The following is a 24,986-nucleotide window of genomic DNA, read 5'->3' as shown; positions in this document are numbered from 1 at the left end:
CTCTCAAAATACATCTCTGTATGCTGTGCGTGTGATAGTTGTGTTGGACAAATATAAAGATACATGATGACTAACGAAAATAAACACAATTTATTTACACTATATTATCCAAATGAACCTATTGATCGATAAGCATGATGGTCGAATGTACTCACATCGACTGATGTTTTTTCCCATCACTGAATAATATAAAGCATTATTTTGGAATGGGATTGTTTTTCTCCTGGTCATTTTGGCTGGCAACAGTTTTATTTTTCGACTTTTAGTATTTTTTCCCGGGGGGGGGGGGAGCTAACGGAACCTGTTTGCTGACTGCAGGGGTGCAACTTTGGTTTTAGAAGTGGGGCGGGATTTATTAATTTTTTTAAAGTAAAAAAAGTATTATTTTATGCACTTTGAAAAACACTCAACAGCCGTCCCGGCTGTTCGGAGGCATCTGTGTGGTCCTAAAGGACACCGTTGCCTTGTTCTGTATCACATTCCAATGATAAATCTGGGGAGGACAGATGTGACCCGATTGAGGAAACTAGGCATATGTTGTAAGTCACGACTTCACAGGAGAGCCATTTGAACGTTATTTAAAAAAATGTATTTTAAAAAATGGGTTTTGGCAGAAATGCCTTCTCGAACATGTGCCTTAATAACAAACTTGAATGCCATCTGTAAATACAAATAAAATTGTTAAATTACGAGCTTTGTTGGTTAAGCCACAGAACAAGCAACCTTCCCACTAGCCATGATTGACTGAGATAATAAGTGGGCTGGACATGCTGAGAGAGGAGTTCAGATTGGTCTGCATATAGGCTTCTGTCTATTTGAGCTCATCAGTCTGTGTTGGTAATCCTGTCGAATGCGGCTTTTTTTTAATGTGTTGTGTAGTGGAGCTGCATAAGTGTTGGTCTCCACTTTCAAGTTTTGAAATCAGTGGAATTCGAGTATGATAGCTAAAGTGATGGAGAAAACGCCTGTCTCCGGATTACATGTTCAAGCTAAGGGCAACCGTGGCATGCCATTCCTGAGAGGGAGACCCGTCCATCATGCATGATGATGTATATAGGTAAAATAATCTAGCATTAGCTAGCTACATTTTCAGATATTACACGTTTCTAATCTTGACAAAAAAGTGGTTTCATTTCAAGCTAAAGTGTACCGTTAACTAGCTAGCTAGCGTTAGCTGGCTGGCTCCCTAGCTGACATTATAATTTGTATCCCAGAGTCGTATTCATGCAGAGTAGTAATGACATGATTTGGCACTGTGTTCATTGTTGTTTAGTATTAACCTCTTAAGTCGACCCGACACGCATGCGTCCCATCTAGCCATCTGGAAATGCAAATGCGCTACGCTAAATGCTAATAGCACTCGTTAAAACTCAAACGTTCATTAAAACACACATGCAGGGTGTTGAATTAAAGCTACACTCGTTGTGAATCCAGCCAACAAGTCAGATTTTTAAAATGCTTTTCGGCGAAAGCATGAGAAGCTATTATCTGATAGCATGCAACACCCCTAAAGACCCGCAGGGGACGTAAACAAAATAATTAGCATAGTCTGCTCTACACAAAATGCAGAAATAAAATATAAAACATTCATTACCTTTGACCATCTTCTTTGTTGGCACTCCTAGATGTCCCATAAACATCACTATTGGGTCTTTTTTCGATTAAATCGGTCCATATATAGCCTAGATATCGATCTATGAAGACTGTGTGATCAAGGAAAAAAACAGCGTTTTATAACACAACGTCATTTTTTAAAATTAAAAAGTCGACGATAAACTTTCACAAAACACTTTGAAATACTTTTGTAATGTAACTTTAGGTATTAGTAAACGTTAATAATCAATCAAATTGATCACGAAGCGATGTATATTCTATAGCTGTACGTCTTGAAATAATGTCCGGATAAATCTCAACCAAAATATCCGGTCGGAGACCGGAAGAAATGGGCTGTCTCTTGTCCGTTTGACCAAGAAACAAATCCTAGGCAAATGACAAGACTGTTGACATCGTGTGGAAGCTGTAGGTATTGCAACCTCGGCTCCAGGCCATGTGGTTTCTATTCAACAATACATTCAAGTGGCACATTGATATATTTTCCAGTTTTCAGTGATCAGATTTTCCTGCGCTTTTCGATGAAACACACGTTCTGTTATAGTCACAGCCGTGATTTAACCAGTTTTAGAAACGCCTGAGTGTTTTCTATCCACACATACTAATCATATGCATATACTATATTCCTGACATGAGTAGCAGGGCGCTGAAATGTTGCGTGATTTTTAACAGAATGTTCGAAAAAGTAGGGGGTAGGATCAACAGGTTGACTAGATAATGTTAGCTAACGTTTCGTGACGTGTGTGTGATTCTAAACATTGTTTACCTAGCTAGCTAGCAACATGTCTTATTAAGCTAAAGTGCACTGTTAGCTAGCTAGCTAACGTTAGCTGGCTGGCTCTCTATCTGATGTTATTATTTGTATCTCAGAGCCATTTACTTTTCTAGTTAGAGCCTAATGTTAGCTAGCTAACATTGAACCTGGTTGGTTCACCGTGGCATTGTTGAATATGGCCGGTGTCAGTAAACGTCTGCAAAAAAGCGTCATGAAATTGTTGCCGGCAGGGCTGGTTAGGCTGTTTTCATGTTATCCCTAGGTAAACAAATTATCAAGTGTGCCATTTTCCTAAAAGTGAGTTTACAAGTTTATCAACTTTCAAAGCAGAATTACCTCCCCATTGTTCCTCAACTGCAGTGTCTGATATACAATTTTGTAGCTCTGAGTCTCTACTTTTATCCAATGTAAAAAAAAAAAAAAAAAAAAACATTTCAAATGTTGCTACGTAAGACCAAATCCAGGTGGTGAGCCACATATATACAATTTCAGTATGTGGGGGGGGGGGGGGGGGGGGGGGGGCATGTACCCAGTGAAAGTTGCGTCTCTGGCTGACTGTTCCATTCATAGGAATAATCACAGCGGGGGCCTGTCAGCATGACCCCCTTGTTGGTCTTCTCTATGATACATGTTCGGCTGCAAACTGGACATCTCTCCAATGTCTGCAGCAGACAATCTTATGAGGTGGTGTTGACTGGTAGGGCCTGTGACATGGTGATATAATAGCCAAGTTACAACTTGCATTTTGTTCTGAAGAAAGAACGAAGCTTTTTGCTATAGTGCACTTCAAAAGCAAAAATGACTCAACTCGTTGTATCTTGCTTGGCTGAGGAATTAGCTGTTTTATCAAGCCGGGTATTTTTTTATATGTTTCTTTATATACAACTTTGCATATTTCACATAACACACATTACCTGTCGTTGTTAATGAAGCTGTCTGTGTCATCAGGGCAGTAACTCGGGTCACTATCAGACGCCTTAAGATTTCCTTTTCATAGTATTAAAGTGAGACTCTGGCAACAAGACAGGTGTCATAAAGGTCTCATGACTTTTATTCTGAGGTCTCACCTGACAAACTGTGAAAATAGCAAGTGAACAGTGAATGAAATTATCGCTAAACCATTGCAATCACACATTGAAGGACATGTTACTATACCCATCTTTTCCCTTTCTGGTAGGTCCCGGCATCCGTTCATGACTAAGGGGGGGATCAGTCTGGCATGGTCAACTAATGTCATCAACACTCATTTATAAACATAGCTTGAGAAATAAAGTAATAACGTCATCTCAAATTATATGTAGACTGACTGCTTCCGGATTGGATTAGATTCAGGCCGGTGACGCCGCTATAATATGCCATCAACTGTGACATGATTTGTTATGGCCCTGGTTTGGTTTGTTGCTGCTAGTTAGTTCACTGTTGTAGTCAGACATGAGCTGGCTAGTACCACCATAGCTGCATCCAATATTTATTTGATATGGGTTGCTCCTCTGGGAGGCTAATATGACTGTTTAGTCTAAATTACACTAATTTACAGTGGCATGGGGATAAGATGGCATTTCTAAAGTAGGCAAATAATAAGTAGGAAACAACTTTGCCATATGATGTCATCAAATTTACTTTAGAGAGATAGCAATGTTTGCGACTACTGTTACTTGCAAACTTTGTAAAAAAAAAATTATAATAATCTGTCAATGCTAATGTTAGCTAGCTAAAATACGGTGGTCCCCTCAATCTTTGTTGGCTGGCTAAAGTTCTACTGCATCTAAAGTCATTCTGGTGACATCACAATCATGACAAAAGGTTTTCTTACTAATTACTTGCATTCCTTTGAAACGTTATTGTTTTTCCATGCCTAAATATACATAACCAGATACATAAGCAGCAGTCTATGGTCTAGCTGATGATATACTCACCACCACTGGAGACCAACAAACTCCAACCTATTCCGCATGATAGCGTCTAGTAATGCACTAATATGACATTTTTGACTGGTACCGATATACGATATTTTCCTTGCCAAAAAAAAACTATACCAATATAAAACATTTTAGCGGCCTTTTAAGCATTCTGGTACAGTTAAATAATGAACACACACACATGGACACAGCGGTCTAAGGCATTGCATCTCAGTGCAAGAGGCGTCACTACAGTCCCAGGTTCGAATCCAGGCTGTATCACATCCGGCCATGATTGGGAGTCCCATAGGGCGGTGCACAATTGGCCCAGCGTCGCCCGGGCCGTCATTGTATATAAGAATTTGTTCTTAACTGACTTGCCTAGTTAAATAAAGGTTACACACACACACACACACACACTGACAAAAAGTTATTTTGTTGGCATTTACGTATGTCCCCATTACCAGTAAAACCTAATCAAAAACCTATTTCTTTCACTTACTTGCTGTGCTGTTTCATTGTTCAGTCGTTTCATTCTCATCCAGGATTTCTATGAAATGCCGTTTGGGTCGTTGCTTGTCAAAAAAGATAGACGTCAAATAACACTATTTGACGTGGCAAATAAGCTTGTTGACCAATCAGGAGCTGAATATGACTGCATAAGAAATTATACGCGTTCATACATTTTTTACGTAGATATTACACATTGAGTACACTATCACTCGTATTTCATATGTCATAACGAGCTATCGATACGTATGCTATGATGCTGGTAAAGTTGTCTCGTACACCTACAGTGCTGTTCTTAAAAATAAAAAAAAGCTAGCTAGCTTCTTGTTCTTCCCCAAAAACATAATCTGTTTCAGTAGCTATAGTTAGCTAGCTAACTATATAGCTAGGTGTCATCTTCTAAAATAACCCTAATTTATAAGACATTTCTTATTTGAATAATGGTGATCGAACCCATCTATGTGAAGCTAGCCACAATAGTGGACTTTGCGGTTAGCCTTCAAAATAAAAGTATGGCATAATTCTACTATTTGTATTCATTTGCATCACTGTCAATGACATACTTTTATTTTGAAGGCAACTGCAAATTCCACTATTGTGCCTAATCCTTATTGTGGCTAGCTTCACAACACATAACCCAGTCCGGTCGAGCCTCACTAGTCAGATGAAGCTAGCTGGCTGCTAATAACGTTAGCTTTGGGCAACAGGGTCAAGTAGCTGGCTAGCTATATATTTTCACGAACTGAAGTTTAATGTCAATAGGCGAATAGCAAGTGGCAACCTAGCTAATAATTACTCACAAAAATGTCTAAATCATTGCGAAGAATACTAAGAATGACTGAAGTTTCTACTAGTCATTGTTTTCAGGCTGGTTGTATTGGTGCTAGCTAGGTACCAAGCTCAAGGTAGCAACCCCAGAAGTTGCCGTCCAACAAAGTGTAAACACGAGGTGTTTGCAGACTTTTTTGTATAGCTTTGACAGTGCTGCTGTATCTTTTTTTGACACGCAAGACCCAAACAGCGTTCCATAGTATGTATTTTGTGAAGCTAATAGCAGTGATGCTTTTACTGTGTAACTCCGGTAGGGCAACATCTGAAAAATAGCGCACTTGGTAGTGTGTACCGGTGTTCGACCAGTCAGCGCCCACGACAGAGAATGGTTGATTGTCAAGGGCAATGAATTCCATTATTTTGGCATTAATGGATTTCGCCTTTGAGTTGTCTCGCTGAAATGTTCTTACTCTTTCAAATGACTGCTGGACTTGTTTACTGCTCGATCCACACAGCAGACATTGTGGACTAGGTTAGGAATGCTGTGTAGCGAAACATGTTACCTGGCGTCATTTTTAAAATATGTTTTTATTTTTTTATTTCACCTTTATTTAACCAGGTGCTTTACCTAGCAGAGACTTGTAAATAACCTGTAGCCAGTAGGTTTGGCGACGAGTATGAAGCGAGGGCCAACCAACGAGAGCGTACAGGTCACAATGGTGGGTAGTGTATGGGGCTTTGGTGACAAAACGGATGGCACTGTGATAGACTGCATCCTATTTGTTGAGTAGAGTGTTGGAGGCTATTTTATAGATGACATCACCAAAGTCGAGGATCTGTAGGATGGTCAGTTTTACGAGGGTATGTTTGGCAGCATGAGTGAAGGATGCTTTGTTGCGATATAGGAAGCCGATTCTAGATTTCATTTTGGATTGGAGTGCTTAATGTGAGTCTGGAAGGAGAGTTTACAGTCTAACCAGACACCCAGGTATTTGTAGTTGTCCACGTATTCTAAGTCAGAGCCGTCCAGAGTAGTGATGCTGGACGGGCGAGCAGGTGCGGGCAGTGATCGATTGAATAGCATGCATTTAGTTTTACCTGTGTTTAAGAGCAGTTGGAGGCCACGGAAGGAGAGTTGTATGGCATTGAAGCTCGTCTGGAGGTTAGTTAACAAAGTTTCCAAAGAGGGCCAAGAAGTATACAGAATGGTGTCGTCTGCGTAGAGGTGGATCAGAGAATCACCAGCAGCAAGAGCAACATCATTGATGTATACAGAGAAGAGAGTCGGCCCGAGAATTGAACCCTGTGGCACACCCATAGAGACTGCCAGAGGTCCGGACAACAGGCCCTCCGATTTGACACATTGAACTCTATCAGAGAAGTAGTTGGTGAAACACTCAAGGCAGTCATTTAAGAAACCAAGGCTGTCGAGTCTGCCAATAAGAATGTGGTGATTGACAGAATCTAAAGCCTTGGCCAGGTCGATGAATACGGCTGCACAGTAATGTCTCTTATCGATGGCGGTTATGATGTCGTTTAGGACCTTGAGCGTGGTTGAGGTGCACCCATGACCAGCTCTGAAACCAGATTGCATAGCGGATAAGGTACGGTGGGATTCGAAATGGTCGGTAATCTGTTTGTTAACTTGGCTTTCGAAGACCTTAGAATGACAGGGTAGGATAGATATTGGTCTGTAGCAGTTTGGGTCTAGAGTGTCACCCCCTTTGAAGAGGGGGATGACCACCGCAGCTTTCTAATCTTTGGGAATTTCAGACGATACGAAAGAGGTTGAACAGACTAGTAACAGGGGTTGCAACAATTTCGGCAGATCATTTTAGAAAGAGAGAGTCCAGATTGTCTTGCCCGGCTGATTTGTAGGGGTCCAGATTTTTGCAGCTCTTTCAGAATATCAGCTATCTGGATTTGGGTGAAGGAGAAATGGTGGGGGCTTTGGCAGGTTGCTGTGGAGGGTGCCGGGCAGTTGACCGGGGTAGGGGTAGCCAGGTGGAAAGCATTGCCAGCCGTAGAGAAATGTTTGTTAAAATTCTCAATTATAATAGATTTATCGGTGGTAAGTATTTCCTGGCCTCAGAGCAGTGGGCAACTGGGAGGAGGTGTTCTTATTCTCCATGGACTTTACAGTGTCCCAGAACTTTTTTGAGTTAGTACTGCAGGATGCACATTTCTGTTCGCCTTTGCTTTTCTAACTGCCTGTGTATATTTGTTCCTAACTTCCCTGAAAAGTTGCATATCAGGGCAGGCTATTCGATGCTAATGCAGAACACCACAGGATGTTTTTGTGCTGGTCAAGGGCAGACCAATCTGGAGTGAACCAAGGACTATATCTATTCTTAGTTCTACATTTTTTGAGTGGGGCATGCTTAGTTAAGATGGTGATATAGACACTTTTAATGACAAGCCAGTCATCATCTACTGACGGGATGAGGTCAATGTCATTTCAGGATACTCCGGCCAGGTCAATTAGAAAGGCCTTCTCGCAGAAGTGTTTTATGGAGCATTTGACAGTGATGAGAGGTGGTCGTTTGGTCGCAGACCCATTACGGATGCAGGCAATGAGGCAGGGATCGCTGAGATCTTGATTGAAAACAGCAGAGGTGTATGTGGAGGGGGAGTTAGATAGGATGACATCTATGAGGGTGCCTCTGTTTACGGATTTAAAGTTGTACCTGGTAGGTTCATTGATAATTTGTGTGAGATTGAGGGCACCAAGCTTAGATTGTAGGATGGCCGGGGTGTTAAGCACGTCCCAGTTTAGGTCACCTAGTAGCACGAGCTCAGAAGATAGATGGGGGGCAATCAATTAACAGATGGTATTGAGGGCACAGCTGGGGGAAAAGGGAGGTCTATAGCAAGCGGCAACAGTGAGAGACTTGTTTCTGGAAAGGTGAATTTTTAGAAGTAGAAGCTCGAATTGTTTGGGTACAGTCTTGGATAGCCTGCAGAGTTCTGTATTACTATCTTTGCAGTAGATTGCAACACCGCCCCCTTTGGCAGTTCGGAAAATGTTATAGTTAGCGATGGAGATTTCAGGGTTTTTGGTGGTTTTCCTAAGCCTGGATTTAAACACGGCTAAGACATCCGGGTTGGCAGAGTATGCTAAAGCAGTGAGTAAAACAAACTTAGGGAGTAGGCGTCTAATGTTAACATGCATGAAATCAAGGCTTTTACGGTAACAGAAGTCAACAAATGAGAGCACCTGGGGAGTGGGAGTGGAGCTAGGCACTGCAGGACCTGGATTAACCTCCACATCACCAGAGGAACAGAGGATAAGGGTATGGCTAAAGGCTGTACGAACTGGCCGTCTAGCACGTTCGGAACAGAGAGTAAAAGGAGCAGGTTTCTGGGCACAATAGCATAGATTCAAGGCATAGTGTACAGACAAAGGTATGGTAGGATGTGAGTACCATGGAGGTAAACCTAGGCATTGAGTAATGATGAGAGAGATATAGTCTCTAGAGACGTTTAAAACAGGTGATGTCATCACATATGTAGGAAGTTGAACAACATGGTTGGTTAAGGCATATTGAGCAGGGCTAGATGCTTTACAGTGAAATAAGACAGTAATCACTAACCAGGACAGTAATGGACGAGGCATATTGATATTAGAGAGAGGCATGTGTAGCAAAGTGAACATATGGGTCCAGTGAGTCGTTGCGCTGACTGGGGACACGGCGATTCAGACAGTTAGCAGGCTAAGAAGCTAACAGTTAGTAGACCGGGGCTGGCAAGCTAGCAGTTAGCAGACCGGGTTAGCAAGCAAGCAGTTGGCAGACCGGGGCTAGCAGTTGGCAGACCGGGACTAGCAGTTGGCAGACCGGGGCTAGCAGTTGGCAGACCGGGGCTAGCAGTTGGCAGACCGGGGCTAGCAGTTGGCAGACCGGGGCTAGCAGTTGGCAGACCGGGGCTAGCAGTTGGCAGACCGGGGCTAGCAGTTGGCAGACCGGGCGCTAGTAGTTAGCAGACCGGGTCAGGCAAGCTAGCCTTTGGGGGACGTCGCGATGGGGATAAGTCTGTTTTTGCCTTTTCGTGCGGTGACGTCGCTAGACAAGTCGTGGAATTTGTAGGGTTCCAAGTAGTCCTAGGTAGCTAGTAGGCCGCGGTTAGCAGAATGGGCCTTCAGCGGACATCACGCCTGAGGGGCCTGTTGGAATCCTCGGCCAGATTATTGGTATTCCAGTCATAGAGGATCGGCGGGGTTCTGTGCCCCGTACCGGCAGTAGAAGGGGTCCGGATATTGTAACCCAGGAGTGGGCTTCGGTGGTAGCACAGGAAGCCTGGCCGGGCTAGCTTCAGTCTAATTGGTGCTTGCTCCGGGATCGAAATGCTGGCCAGGAGTAAAAAATAAATAATATTTCCGTTATGCTCCATTTTGAGGCACGTTGTTCGAACTGGCGAGAGCTTTCCGAGCTAAAGGTTAACTGATGACCGCTAGCAATGGTTTGCTGACTGATAGCTAGTAGGTAGTTAGCTGGCTAGCTTCAGTTGAGGGATTCCAGATCCGAGGTAAATAGAAATACTTTAGGGAAAAAAAACAGATCCTTGCCACATTGGGTGAGGCTGGTTGAGGTTTAGGAAAATATTTTTAAAAGATATGCGACGCAAAATATGTAAAAAGATGTATACAAGGGACACGACAGGACAAAGACGTCTGACTGCTACGCCATCTTGGACATTATGTCCTACGTTATATATGTTTGCATGTTAGCTTTGACATCAGTTTTTAACATCGGCGTTAAACCATAGAGTTTGGCTGTGCATCCTGCTGTAATATGCACCATACATTACATGGTCAAGCCTTATAGGGCTTTTCAGGTTCAAACTGACGTGATCCTTTGTACACGTTGGTTGGGGGCGATGAAACAACAGAGAAGCCCCTTTCAATGACGTAAAAAAGCAAAGTGGACGGCAGGGTGATTTTTGCACACGGAGACAAATATTAGGCAGCAGGGATCTTAATCCTTGAGGGGATTGTCTCTGCTGCTGTTACCAAGAGTGGCACTGCATCTCAGTGCTAGAAGCGTCATTACAGACCCTGGTTCGATTCCAGGCTGTATCACAACCGGTCGGGAGACCCTATGGGAGTTCCATAGGGTGGCGCACGATTGGCCCAGCGTCGTCCGAGTTAGGTTTTGGCCGGGGTAGGCCGTCATAAAAATAAAAAAAAGTTCTTAACTGACTTGCCTAGTTTAATAAAGGTGAAATAAAATAATAAAATAATAAAAGAAGCTTAATCTTGCAAGCTAAAAGTAGCCACTTAGCTAAAATTAGCCACTTAGCTAGTATTAGCAAGTTAGCAAAACCCAGCTGGAAAACATTTATTTGGCACATCTTAGGTTGTTAATTTAATAGTTATAAGGTATATAGCTGTGTACTTGCCTACTTAAATAAAGGTTAAATAAAACAAATATATATATTTTTAAATCACTCCTTGCAATGCAGAAGTGACTCAACTCACAAAGCTCCCATTTTGCTTGTTGTTCTTTTTGTAAACAAGCACACGTGACTGGCTCAAATCGCTCTATGGGCCCTGGTCAAAAGCACTGCACTTTACAGGCAATAGGTTGTCATTTGGGACACAGCCAGGGTTTCTACTCAGGACGATTCCTCATTGCCACACTGGCAGAGATAGTGTGTGTGTGTGTGTGTGTGTGTGTGTGTGTGTGTGTGTGTGTGTGTGTGTGTGTGTGTGTGTGTGTGTGTGTGTGTGTGTGTGTGTGTGTGTGTGTGTGTGTGTGTGTGTGTGTGTGTGTGTGTGTGTGTGTGTGTGTGTGTGTGTGTGTGTGTGTGTGTGTGTCGTACATGGATTAATTTGTTTGTGTACGTGCACCAAAGTGCAGCGTTTGCCTGTTTTCTATGTGGTTCTGGTTTACTTTTCATGCATGTTGTCATTCAGCGTCTCTAGCACTTAAAGGGTTAACTCAGTGGGGAGAGGCCAGCTCCCCCTACCAGGCAACACATTGGTTAAAGAGAGAGAGGCCAGCTCCCCCTACCAGCCACCACATTGGTTAAAGAGAGAGAGGCCAGCTCCCCCTACCAGGCAACACATTGGTTAAAGAGAGAGAGGCCAGCTCCCCCTACCAGGCAACACATTGGTTAAAGAGAGAGAGGCCAGCTCCCCCTACCAGGCAACACATTGGTTAAAGAGAGAGAGGCCAGCTCCCCTACCAGCCACCACATTGGTTAAAGAGAGAGGCCAGCTCCCCTACCAGGCAACACATTGGTTAAAGGTTAAAGAGAGAGGCCAGCTCCCCTACCAGGCAACACATTGGTTAAAGAGAGAGAGGCCAGCTCCCCCTACCAGGCAACACATTGGTTAAAGAGAGAGAGGCCAGCTCCCCCTACCAGCCACCACATTGGTTAAAGAGAGAGAGGCCAGCTCCCCCTACCAGGCAACACATTGGTTAAAGAGAGAGTGGCCAGCTCCCCCTACCAGGCAACACATTGGTTAAAGAGAGAGGCCAGCTCCCCTACCAGGCAACACATTGGTTAAAGAGAGAGAGGCCAGCTCCCCCTACCAGGCAACACATTGGTTAAAGAGAGAGAGGCCAGCTCCCCCTACCAGTCAACACATTGGTTAAAGAGAGAGGCCAGCTCCCCCTACCAGGCAACACATTGGTTTAAGAGAGAGGCCAGCTCCCCTACCAGGCAACACATTGGTTAAGAGAGAGAGGCCAGCTCCCCCTACCAGGCAACACATTGGTTAAAGAGAGAGAGGCCAGCTCCCCCTACCAGCCACCACATTGGTTAAAGAGAGAGAGGCCAGCTCCCCCTACCAGGCAACACATTGGTTAAAGAGAGAGTGGCCAGCTCCCCCTACCAGGCAACACATTGGTTTAAGAGAGAGAGGCCAGCTCCCCCTACCAGGCAACACATTGGTTAAAGAGAGAGAGGCCAGCTCCCCCTACCAGGCAACACATTGGTTAAAGAGAGAGAGGCCAGCTCCCCCTACCAGGCAACACATTGGTTAAAGAGAGAGAGGCCAGCTCCCCCTACCAGTCAACACATTGGTTAAAGAGAGAGAGGCCAGCTCCCCCTACCAGGCAACACATTGGTTAAAGAGAGAGGGCCAGCTCCCCTACCAGGCAACACATTGGTTAAAGAGAGAGAGGCCAGCTCCCCCTACCAGGCAACACATTGGTTAAAGAGAGAGAGGCCAGCTCCCCCTACCAGTCAACACATTGGTTAAAGAGAGAGAGGCCAGCTCCCCCTACCAGGCAACACATTGGTTAAAGAGAGAGAGGCCAGCTCCCCCTACCAGGCAACACATTGGTTAAAGAGAGAGAGGCCAGCTCCCCCTACCAGGCAACACATTGGTTAAAGAGAGAGGCCAGCTCCCCCTACCAGGCAACACATTGGTTAAAGCTGAGGGTGGATCTGCAGCTACCGCTGTGCGATGGAATGGAGTCAGCACTGGATCAGGAATCTCTGTGTGTGTGTGTGTGTGTGTGTGTGTGTGTGTGTGTGTGTGTGTGTGTGTGTGTGTGTGTGTGTGTGTGTGTGTGTGTGTGTGTGTGTGTGTGTGTGTGTGTGTGTGTGTGTGTGTGTGTGTGTGTGTGTGTGTGTGTGTGTGTGTGGCAATGCGAGTGACTTGTGTGTGTTTAGGGATGGGGGAGGGAGCGTGTATAGTGCGGCTGAGAGAGACCAAAGGGGGGGACAGGCAGAGAGTATTCAACACCTAATATTCAGAGAAAATACTGACAAGAGGATTTCATCAATGTTAGCTACTCATTCAGAAACATTGTATCTAATCCCCTCATTTGATACTGTTAAGTGATCTGTAATTAGCTCCTTGTACCACCCCCTCTTACACCCACTCAGTCAGAAAGGAAGGAAGGACAGAGGTCCATGTTGTACTCGTAGAGGGCTGACCCCATGTCACATGACTGCTGTGACGCTAATGAATCCCAGTAGAGAGACACACACACCAGAGTAATGTTGGGAGTGGGAGTTGACACAGATATTGCATATCACTTGTGCTGGTAAGGGAGTTCAGACAACCACACAGGATTCACAGTGTCAGTCAGTATCATGCCGTGTCAGTCAGTATAATATAATGCCGTGTCAGTCAGTATAATATAATGCAGTGTCAGTCAGTATAATATAATGCAGTGTCAGTCAGTATAATGCAGTGTCAGTCAGTATCATGCAGTGTCAGTCAGTATAATGCAGTGTCAGTCAGTATAATATAATGCAGTGTCAGTCAGTATCATGCAGTGTCAGTCAGTATCATGCGGTGTCGGTCAGTATAATGCGGTGTCAGTCAGTATAATGCGGTGTCAGTCAGTATAATATAATGCGGTGTCAGTCAGTATCATGAAGTGTCAGTCAGTATAATATAATGCAGTGTCAGTCAGTATAATGCGGTGTCAGTCAGTATAATATAATGCGGTGTCAGTCAGTATAATGCGGTGTCAGTCAGTATAATGTGGTGTCAGTCAGTATAATGCATTGTCAGTCAGTATAATATAATGCAGTGTCAGTCAGTATAATGCATTGTCAGTCAGTATAATATAATGCAGTGTCAGTCAGTATAATGCAGTGTCAGTCAGTATAATATAATGCAGTGTCAGTCAGTATCATGCGGTGTCGGTCAGTATCATGCGGTGTCAGTCAGTATAATATAATGCAGTGTCTGTCAGTATAATATAATGCAGTGTCTGTCAGTATAATATAATGCAGTGTCTGTCAGTATAATATAATGCAGTGTCAGTCAGTATAATATAATGCAGTGTCAGTCAGTATAGTATATTGCAGTGTCAGTCAGTATCATGCAGTGTCAGTCAGTATCATGCAGTGTCAGTCAGTATAATATAATGCGGTGTCAGTCAGTATAATATAATGCCTTGTCAGTCAGTATAATGCAGTGTCAGTCAGTATAATATAATGCAGTGTCAGTCAGTATCATGCAGTGTCAGTCAGTATCATGCAGTGTCAGTCAGTATAATATAATGCGGTGTCAGTCAGTATAATATAATGCCTTGTCAGTCAGTATAATGCAGTGTCAGTCAGTATAATATAATGCAGTGTCAGTCAGTATCATATAATGCAGTGTCAGTCAGTATCATGCGGTGTCAGTCAGTATCATGCGGTGTCAGTCAGTATCATGCGGTGTCAGTCAGTATAATATAATGCAGTGTCAGTCAGTATAATATAATGCGGTGTCAGTCAGTATCATGCAGTGTCAGTCAGTATAATATAATGCAGTGTCAGTCAGTATAATGCAGTGTCAGTCAGTATAATATAATGCGGTGTCAGTCAGTATAATGCGGTGTCAGTCAGTATAATGCGGTGTCAGTCAGTATAATATAATGCGGTGTCAGTCAGTATAATGCATTGTCAGTCAGTATAATATAATGCAGTGTCAGTCAGTATAATGCAGTGTCAGTCAGTATAATATAATGCGGTGTCAGTCAGTATAATGCGGTGTCAGTCAGTATAATATAATGCGGTGTCAGTCAGTATAATGCATTGTCAGTCAGTATAATATAATGCAGTGTCAGTCAGTATAATGCAGTGTCAGTCAGTATAATATAATGCGATGTCAGTCAGTATAATATAATGCGGTGTCAGTCAGTATAATGCATTGTCAGTCAGTATAATATAATGCAGTGTCAGTCAGTATAATGCAGTGTCAGTCAGTATAATATAATGCAGTGTCAGTCAGTATCATGCGGTGTCGGTCAGTATATTGCGGTGTCGGTCAGTATATTGCGGTGTCGGTCAGTATATTGCGGTGTCGGTCAGTATATTGCGGTGTCGGTCAGTATCATGCGGTGTCAGTCAGTATAATATAATGCAGTGTCTGTCAGTATAATATAATGCAGTGTCTGTCAGTATAATATAATGCAGTGTCAGTCAGTATAATATAATGCAGTGTCAGTCAGTATAATATAATGCAGTGTCAGTCAGTATAATGCAGTGTCAGTCAGTATCATGCAGTGTCAGTCAGTATCATGCAGTGTCAGTCAGTATCATGCAGTGTCAGTCAGTATAATATAATGCGGTGTCAGTCAGTATAATATAATGCCTTGTCAGTCAGTATAATGCAGTGTCAGTCAGTATAATATAATGCAGTGTCAGTCAGTATCATATAATGCAGTGTCAGTCAGTATCATGCAGTGTCAGTCAGTATCATTCAGTGTCAGTCAGTATAATATAATGCGGTGTCAGTCAGTATAATATAATGCCTTGTCAGTCAGTATAATGCAGTGTCAGTCAGTATAATATAATGCAGTGTCAGTCAGTATAATATAATGCGGTGTCAGTCAGTATAATATAATGCAGTGTCAGTCAGTATCATGCAGTGTCAGTCAGTATAATATAATGCAGTGTCAGTCAGTATAATATAATGCGGTGTCAGTCAGTATCATGCGGTGTCAGTCAGTATCATGCAGTGTCAGTCAGTATAATATAATGCAGTGTCAGTCAGTATAATATAATGCAGTGTCAGTCAGTATAATATAATGCGGTGTCAGTCAGTATCATGCGGTGTCAGTCAGTATCATGCAGTGTCAGTCAGTATAATATCATGCAGTGTCAGTCAGTATAATATAATGCAGTGTCAGTCAGTATAATATAATGCAGTGTCAGTCAGTATCATGCAGTGTCAGTCAGTATAATATAATACGGTGTCAGTCAGTATCATGCAGTGTCAGTCAGTATAATATAATGCGGTGTCAGTCAGTATAATATAATGCAGTGTCCGTCAGTATAATATAATGCAGTGTCAGTCAGTATAATATAATGCGGTGTCAGTCAGTATAATATAATGCGGTGTCAGTCAGTATAATATAATGCAGTGTCAGTCAGTATCATGCAGTGTCAGTCAGTATAATATAATGCAGTGTCAGTCAGTATCATGCAGTGTCAGTCAGTATAATATAATGCCTTGTCATTCAGTATAATGCAGTGTCAGTCAGTATAATATAATGCAGTGTCCGTCAGTATAATATAATGCAGTGTCAGTCAGTATAATATAATGCGGTGTCAGTCAGTATAATATAATGCGGTGTCAGTCAGTATAATATAATGCAGTGTCAGTCAGTATCATGCAGTGTCAGTCAGTATAATATAATGCAGTGTCAGTCAGTATAATATAATGCAGTATCAGTCAGTATAATGCAGTGTCAGTCAGTATCATGCGGTGTCGGTCAGTATAATGCGGTGTCAGTCAGTATCATGCGGTGTCAGTCAGTATAATATAATGCAGTGTCTGTCAGTATAATATAATGCAGTGTCAGTCAGTATTCTGCAGTGTCAGTCAGTATCATGCGGTGTCAGTCAGTATAATATAATGCAGTGTCAGTCAGTATCATGCAGTGTCAGTCAGTATCATGCAGTGTCAGTCAGTATCATGCAGTGTCAGTCCGTATAATGCGGTGTCAGTCAGTATAATATAATGCAGTGTCAGTCAGTATAGTATAATGCAGTGTCAGTCAGTATCATGCGGTGTCAGTCAGTATAATATAATGCAGTGTCAGTCAGTATCATGCAGTGTCAGTCAGTATCATGCAGTGTCAGTCAGTATCATGTAATGCGGTGTCAGTCAGTATAATATAATGCAGTGTCAGTCAGTATCATGCAGTGTCAGTCAGTATAATATAATGCAGTGTCAGTCAGTATAATATAATGCAGTGTCAGTCAGTATCATGCAGTGTCAGTCAGTATCATGCAGTGTCAGTCAGTATCATGCCGTGTCAGTCAGTATCATGCGGTGTTAGTCAGTATCATGTAATGCGGTGTCAGTCAGTATCATGTAATGCGGTGTCAGTCAGTATTACATTTACATTTAAGTCATTTGGCAGACGCTCTTATCCAGAGCGACTTACAAATTGGTGCATTCACCTTATGACATCCAGTGGAACAGTCACTTTACAATAGTGCATCTAAATCTTAAAGGGGGGGGGTGAGAGGGAATACTTATCCTATCCTAGGTATTACTTAAGTATCATGTAATGCGGTGTCAGTCAGTATAATATAATGTGGTGTCAGTCAGTATCATGCAGTGTCAGTCAGTATAATATAATGCAGTGTCAGTCAGTATAATATAATGCCTTGTCAGTCAGTATAATGCAGTGTCAGTCAGTATAATATAATGCAGTGTCAGTCAGTATAATATAATGCAGTGTCAGTCAGTATCATTCAGTGTCAGTCAGTATAATATAATGCAGTGTCAGTCAGTATCATGCGGTGTCAGTCAGTATAATATAATGCAGTGTCAGTCAGTATCATGCAGTGTCAGTCAGTATAATATAATGCAGTGTCAGTCAGTATTCTGCAGTGTCAGTCAGTATCATGCGGTGTCAGTCAGTATAATATAATGCAGTGTCAGTCAGTATCATGCAGTGTCAGTCAGTATAATATAATGCAGTGTCAGTCAGTATTCTGCAGTGTCAGTCAGTATCCTGCAGTGTCAGTCAGTATCCTGCGGTGTCAGTCAGTATCCTGCGGTGTCAGTCAGTGTCCTGCGGTGTCAGTCCGTGTCCTGCGGTGTCAGTCAGTGTCCTGCGGTATCAGTCCGTGTCCTGCGGTATCAGTCAGTGTCCTGCGGTATCAGTCAGTGTCGGTGTCAGTCAGTATCCTGCGGTATCAGTCAGTGTCCTGCGGTGTCAGTCAGTATCCTGCGGTATCAGTCAGTGTCCTGCGGTGTCAGTCAGTATCCTGCGGTATCAGTCAGTGTCCTGCGGTGTCAGTCAGTATCCTGCGGTATCAGTCAGTGTCCTGCGGTGTCAGTCAGTATCCTGCGGTGTCAGTCAGTATCCTGCGGTGTCAGTCAGTATCCTGCGGTGTCAGTCATAGCCCCTTTTCTGTGGTGTTGTTTTGCTCTACATTGTTGTTGACCTGCGGTGATATATTTGTCTGTGTTTGTGTGTTTGCGGTTGCTTCTTCAGTCAGTCGTTAATGTAGAACACACTCACATAAACACCCTTTCAGTTCATGTGACCTGACCTGTGGCCTGAGCCCCTCGTTAGGCTGTTGACCAATCCTAATCTAATCTGGCTCCGGAGCTACCTGAGATGATTTAACCCTGCAGGACAGGCAGTCAGCAAGGTGTTTACCTCTCTCCCGCTGACACACACACACACCCACACACACACACTGCCAGTACCAACTGGCTTTGAAACTCAGCAATGGCAATGGACGTTACCATGTGTATGTGTGAGTGCTGCATGGTATACTGAAATGTAGGTACTTTTTCAATACTAGAACATGGAAAATATATTAGGTATTAGAATTGTTGTTACTTTCGGTACTTCTGTCAAATGCGTCTCAAGGAACAAGTCTCTCTCAGCCCAGCCCCCTTAGTATAGTTATAGTATAGTATAGTTTGAGCGCACCGTGCCTGCTCCACTGAGCCTGTACTGGGAGTCTGGGCTGTATCATGTTAGCTCTCCACTGAGCCTGTACTGGGAGTCTGGGTTACATCATGTTAGCTCTCCACTGAGCCTGTACTGGGAGTCTGGGTTACATCATGTTAGCTCTCCACTGAGCCTGCACTGGGAGTCTGGGTTAGATCATGTTAGCTCTCCACTGAGCCTGTACTGGGAGTCTGGGCTACATCATGTTAGCTCTCCACTGAGCCTGTACTGGGAGTCTGGGCTACATCATGTTAGCTCTCCACTGAGCCTGTACTGGGAGTCTGGGCTACATCATGTTAGCTCTCCACTGATGCTGCACTGGGAGTCTGGGTTACATCATGTTAGCTCTCCACTGAGCCTGCACTGGGAGTCTGGGCTACATCATGTTAGCTCTCCACTTAGCCTGCACTGAAGTTAACACATTTGAATAATGCAACACGGCATGTAGAAATATTGAAACTGTTATTTACTGTTCGCAAAACAATGTCCATACAGGCTTATCGACCTTACAATGCAAGAAGAAACCGATAGCTTCCAGCTTTGTAGGCTAACATTCCTTGCTAGCTGAAGCTAACGAATTCATTACCCAGGTTTATTCATTCACTTTGTCGGGCTCTCTCGCGCGTGTCTCCCAAAGACTATCTGTTGCCTCCAGTGAACTGACTGTGTAAATATGGCTCTGAGGGCCCGCCCCCTTCTTGCCTTGTGAATGACATCATTACTGGTTAAAGAGACAGCGTGCACTTTTATAAAATAAGTTACTTCTATGCAAATGTTGTTGATCAGTACAATAAAATAAGTTACTTCTATGCAAATGTTGTTGATCAGTACAAGTCCCAAATGGAACGGGAACAGATTGTTTTTAATCTGTAGCTCCATGAAATCAGCCAAAATAGGCTCAGTAACTCAATGCATAGACACATTCCTATTGAATGTACACTAGCCTGTATTGTGAATAGGTCTAGGCTACTTCTAGGTTTACCCAGTTTATCAATAGATGAGAGATTTACCATTCAAATAAATTATTACCATTATGTTGTGTAGTTAGATTGCTAAAAAAAAAAAAGTCAAATTGATTGTGTGATTGATTTATTAATGTACACATTGCTGTCTGAAAAATGGACGTAAAAAATATATTTATTATTTTATGCTGTTCAACTCAAAAGATTCAGCAGAGCAGTAGTGGAGTTGATCAAATCAAATATCGTATTCGTCACATTCTTGGCAAACAAAAGTTGTTGACACTGTCTGGTTTAAGGGCCGTTCTGTGCCTTTGGCTAATACGCCTTCTTTTTCTGCTGTGGTATTGTTTTGATATCGAGTAACGTGATACTAAACCTGTTATCGGTATCCAAGTCAAAGTTCTGGTATCGTGACAACACTAGCGTGTGTGTGAGCGCTCTTGCACAGTGCAGTGTATTCTTGCCAGATTGGCAGTAGATGAAGTGTGTGTGTGTGTGTGTGTGTGTGTGTGTGTGTGTGTGTGTGTGTGTGTGTGTGTGTGTGTGTGTGTGTGTGTGTGTGTGTGTGTGTGTGTGTGTGTGTGTGTGTGTGTGTGTGTGTGTGTGTGTGTGTGTGTGTGTGTGTGTGTGTGTGTGTGTGTGTTTCCTGGGTCACCTTGTTAGGAAGTAACATTTAGTGATTTCAGAGCAAACCTGGGTCAAACATACATACCAAATACTGACTGACCTGGGTCAAACACACATACCAAATACTGACTGACCTGGGTCAAACACACATACCAAATACTGACTGACCTGGGTCAAACATACATACCAAATACTGACTGACCTGGGTCAAACATACATACCAAATACTGACTGACCTGGGTCAAACATACATACCAAATACTGACTGACCTGGGTCAAACACACATACCAAATACTGACTGACCTGGGTCAAACACACATACCAAATACTGACTGACCTGGGTCAAACATACATACCAAATATTGACTGACCTGGGTCAAACATACATACCAAATACTGACTGACCTGGGTCAAACATACATACCAAATACTGACTGACCTGGGTCAAACACACATACCAAATACTGACTGACCTGGGTCAAACACACATACCAAATACTGACTGACCTGGGTCAAACATACATACCAAATACTGACTGACCTGGGTCAAACATACATACCAAATACTATTATAATTACCAAATATCCTATTACTAAACCCTCCCCCTCCCACAGTGTGTCCCACCAGCTGTAAGCACCGGGCCTGTACCAGAGACCACCAATGTTGCCATGAACAGTGTCTGGGAGGCTGCTCTGAGCCCCACAACAGCAGCAGCTGTGTTGCCTGCAAGAACTCCAGCACCAGGTAAAGTTGGGATGACTTCAACACACCTTTCACAATTACATTAGTTGATTGTTTATGTGTGTGGGGGGGGGCTGATGTTGATGCTTCTATATACAACGCCAAGAGAAATTCTTTGTGACTTGTTGCATAACAATCGTGTTTCTGATTCTAGATGTTAGAGATGATTCATTATTTAAAGATCCAGAGCAGTCAAACATGTGATGTTTCTGTGTTTTCTATACACTACATGGCCAACAGTAGGTGGACACACCTTCAAATAACTGGATCCGGCTATTTCAACCACACCTGTTGCTGACAGGTATAAAGAAAATGGAGTATGCAGCCATGCAATCTCCACAGACAAACATTGGCAAGTAGAATGGCCTTGCTGAAGAGCTCAAGTGACTTTCAATGTGGCACTGTCATAGGATGCCCCCAAATTGTTGCTCTGCTAGAGCTTCCCCGGTCAACTGTAAGTGCTGTTATTGTCAAGTGGAAACGTCTAGGAGCAACAATGGCTCAGCCGCAAAGTGGTAGACCCCACAAGCTCACAGAACGGGATTGCTAAGTGTTGAAAATCGCCTGTCCTCGATTGCAACACTCGCTACCGAGTTCCAAACTGCCTCTAGAAGCAATGTCAGCACAATAACTGTTCGTTGGGAGCTTCATGAAATGGGTTTCCATGGCCGAGCAGCCGCACACAAGCATAAGATCACCATGCGCAGTGCCAAGTATCGGCTGGAGAGGTGTAAAGCTCGCCACCATTGGAGCAGTGGAAACGCGTTCTCTGGAGGAATCACGCTTCACCATCTGGCAGTCCGACGCCAAGAAAACGCTACCTGCCCAAATGCATGGTGCCAACTGTAAAGTTCAGTGGAGGAGGAACAGTAGTCTGGGGCTGTTTTTCATGGTTCGGGCTAGGCCCCTTAGTTCCAGTGAAGGGAAATATTAACGCTACAGCATACAATGACATTCTAGACGATTCTGTGCTTCCAACTTTGTGGCAACAGTTTGGGGAAAGGCCCTTTCCTGTTTCAGAATGACGATGCACCCGTGCATAAAGCGAGGTCCATACAGAAACTGTTTGTCGACATCAGTGTGGAAGAACTTGATTGGCCTGCACAGAGTCCTGACCTCAACCCCATCGAACACCTTTGGGATGAATTGGAACGCCGACTGTGAGCCAGGCCTAATCGCCCAACACCAGTGCCCGACCTCACTAATACTCTTGTGGCTGAATGGAAGCAAGTCCCTGCAGCAATGTTCCAACATCTAGTGGAAAGCCTTCCCAGAAAAGTGGAGGCTGTTATAGCAGCAAAGTGGGGACCAACTCCATATTAATGTCCATGATTTTGGAATGAGATGTTGGACAAGCAGATGCCCACATACTTTTGGTCCATGTGTATATCCACACTGAGGTCTGAATAATATTGTGAATGTGATAATGCTCTTCTAGTGTAAGAGTTGTTTAAAAAGACCGCCTGCTATTTCAGCCTGCTTAGGTGGGAAGGAATTTTGGCTTTGTTTGTTTAAGCAAGTCTTGTTTATTTAAACTCTTATGTCATATCTGCTATTACAAATATCACCTACATTTTGTTATTTTACAGTCTCAAATGTTCCAATTGATACGGATGCTTACAATTGACTAATTGATTAATCTAACTCCTCTATATTCCTTACTACCAGGAGGCCTGTGTGGACCGCTGTCCGCAGGGATACTACACCTACAGGGGCTGGCGCTGCGTCCCCTTCTCCTTCTGCCAGGACCTCCACAACAAGTGTCAGCAGAGCAAGAACAGTGACTGCCACCAGTTCGTCATCCACAATGGAGCCTGTATACCAGAATGCCCCTCCGGGTATACTACTGTAAACTCCTCCACGTAAGTTTATAATACAGTACTATATACTACTGTAAACTCCTCCACAGTAAGTTTATAATACATTATTATATACTACTGTAAACTCCTCCACGTAAGTTTATAATACAGTACTATATACTACTGTAAACTCCTCCACAGTAAGTTTATAATACATTATTATATACTACTGTAAACTCCTCCACGTAAGTTTATAATACATTATTATATACTACTGTAAACTCTACCACATAAGTCTATAATACAGTACTATATACTACTGTAAACTCCTCCACGTAAGTTTATAATACATTATTATATACTACTGTAAACTCTACCACATAAGTCTATAATACAGTACTATATACTACTGGCAACTCTACCACGTAAGTTTATAATACAGTACTATATACTACTGTAAACTCTACCACGTAAGTCTATAATACTGTACTATATACTACTGGCAACTCTACCACGTAAGTCTATAATACAGTACTATATACTACTGTCAACCCGACTACGTAAGTCTAAAATACAGGCGTGTAGATTGATGAGGGGGAAAAACAATTGAATCAATTTTAGAATAAGGCTGTAACGCAACAAAATGTGGAAAAAGTCAAGGGGTCTGAATACTTTCTGAAATCAGTGTAATTACAAATCATTTGTAGACTGCATATTGGCCGCAAGAAGCCAAAACAGATATAATATTTGACTAAAACATACACTACTGGTTAAAGGTTTTAGAACACCTACTCATTCAAGGGATTTTCTTTATTTGTACTATTTTCTACATTGTAGAATAATAGTGAAGACACAAACTATGAAATAACACATATGGAATCATGTAGTAACCAAAAAACGTGTTAAACAAATCATAAATTATTTGATTTGAGATCCTTCAAATAGCCACCCTTTACCTTGATGACGGCTTTGCACTCTCTTGGCATTCTCTCAACCAGCTTCACCTGGTTGAGAGTTCCCACATATGCTGAGCACTTGTTGGCTGCTTTTACTTCACTCTGCGGTCAGACTCATCCCAAACCAACTCCTTTTTACAGTCTTTATGTCCACCAATCTGTTTTTATTATTTTTTATTATTTTTTTTCAGAAAACTTGGGGGGCCAAATTAAATCACCCTCAGGCTGCCGGGTTGGGGTACCATGCCCTATATCCTATGAGGGTGTGTTATCTGATGTGTGCTCTCCCTCTCGTCCTGCAGGTTGGTCTGTACTCCGTGTGCTGGGCTATGTCCTAAGGTGTGTATGGGCCTGAAAATGGTGGACTCTGTGACAGCAGCCCAGGCTCTGAGAGGATGCACCGTTCTCAACGGCAGCATGGATATCAACCTTAGAGGAGGAAGTGGGTATCAGGGGCTCATGTTCAACTTGTGGGTGTGTGTGTGTGTGTGTGTGCGCTCACAATGTAACTTTTGAGTTAATGATGGGTATGTGTGTGTAGATAACATAGCAGCAGAGCTGGAGGCTAACCTTGGACAGCTGGAGGAGATTACAGGCTTCCTGAAGGTCCGGCGCTCCTACGCTCTCGTCTCGCTCTCTTTCCTCCGCAACCTACGGGTCATCAGAGGGGACACACTGATGGACGGGTAAGTTGACTTTCTTCCTGACCCTACTGCTCACCTCCTCTTCCTTGTACTCCTCCTCTTCCTCCCCCACTTCCTCCTCCGCCTCCTCCTCCCCCTCCTCTTCCTCCTCTTCCTCCTCTTCTGCCTCCTCTGCCTCCTCTTCCTCCTCCTCTGCCTCCTCTTCCTCCTCCTCTGCCTCCTCTTCCTCCTCCTCTGCCTCCTCTTCTTCCTCCGCCCCTCTCTTCTTCCTCCGCCCCCTCTTCTTACTCTGCTGCCACCTCTTCTTCCTC

General features: G+C 43.3%; 1 protein-coding gene across 1 annotated transcript in view; it reads left to right on the top strand.

Annotated features, from left to right (window-relative positions):
* LOC124009618 (insulin receptor-like) overlaps positions 1-24,986 on the top strand; it is a 143,600-nt gene that overhangs the window by 71,125 nt on the left and 47,489 nt on the right. The window contains exons 3-7 of the mRNA XM_046321602.1: positions 21,150-21,279; positions 21,891-21,894; positions 22,948-23,138; positions 24,334-24,473; positions 24,573-24,717. Of these exons, the coding sequence (XP_046177558.1) occupies positions 21,150-21,279; positions 21,891-21,894; positions 22,948-23,138; positions 24,334-24,473; positions 24,573-24,717 (610 nt within the window). The remainder of the gene's footprint in view (positions 1-21,149; positions 21,280-21,890; positions 21,895-22,947; positions 23,139-24,333; positions 24,474-24,572; positions 24,718-24,986) is intronic.

This window comes from Oncorhynchus gorbuscha, linkage group LG22 (genome assembly GCF_021184085.1).
Source record: "Oncorhynchus gorbuscha isolate QuinsamMale2020 ecotype Even-year linkage group LG22, OgorEven_v1.0, whole genome shotgun sequence".
NCBI classification, from domain to species: domain Eukaryota; kingdom Metazoa; phylum Chordata; class Actinopteri; order Salmoniformes; family Salmonidae; genus Oncorhynchus; species Oncorhynchus gorbuscha.
Note: the sequence above shows the minus strand (reverse complement) of the source record. Positions and strands in the feature narration are given on the sequence as shown.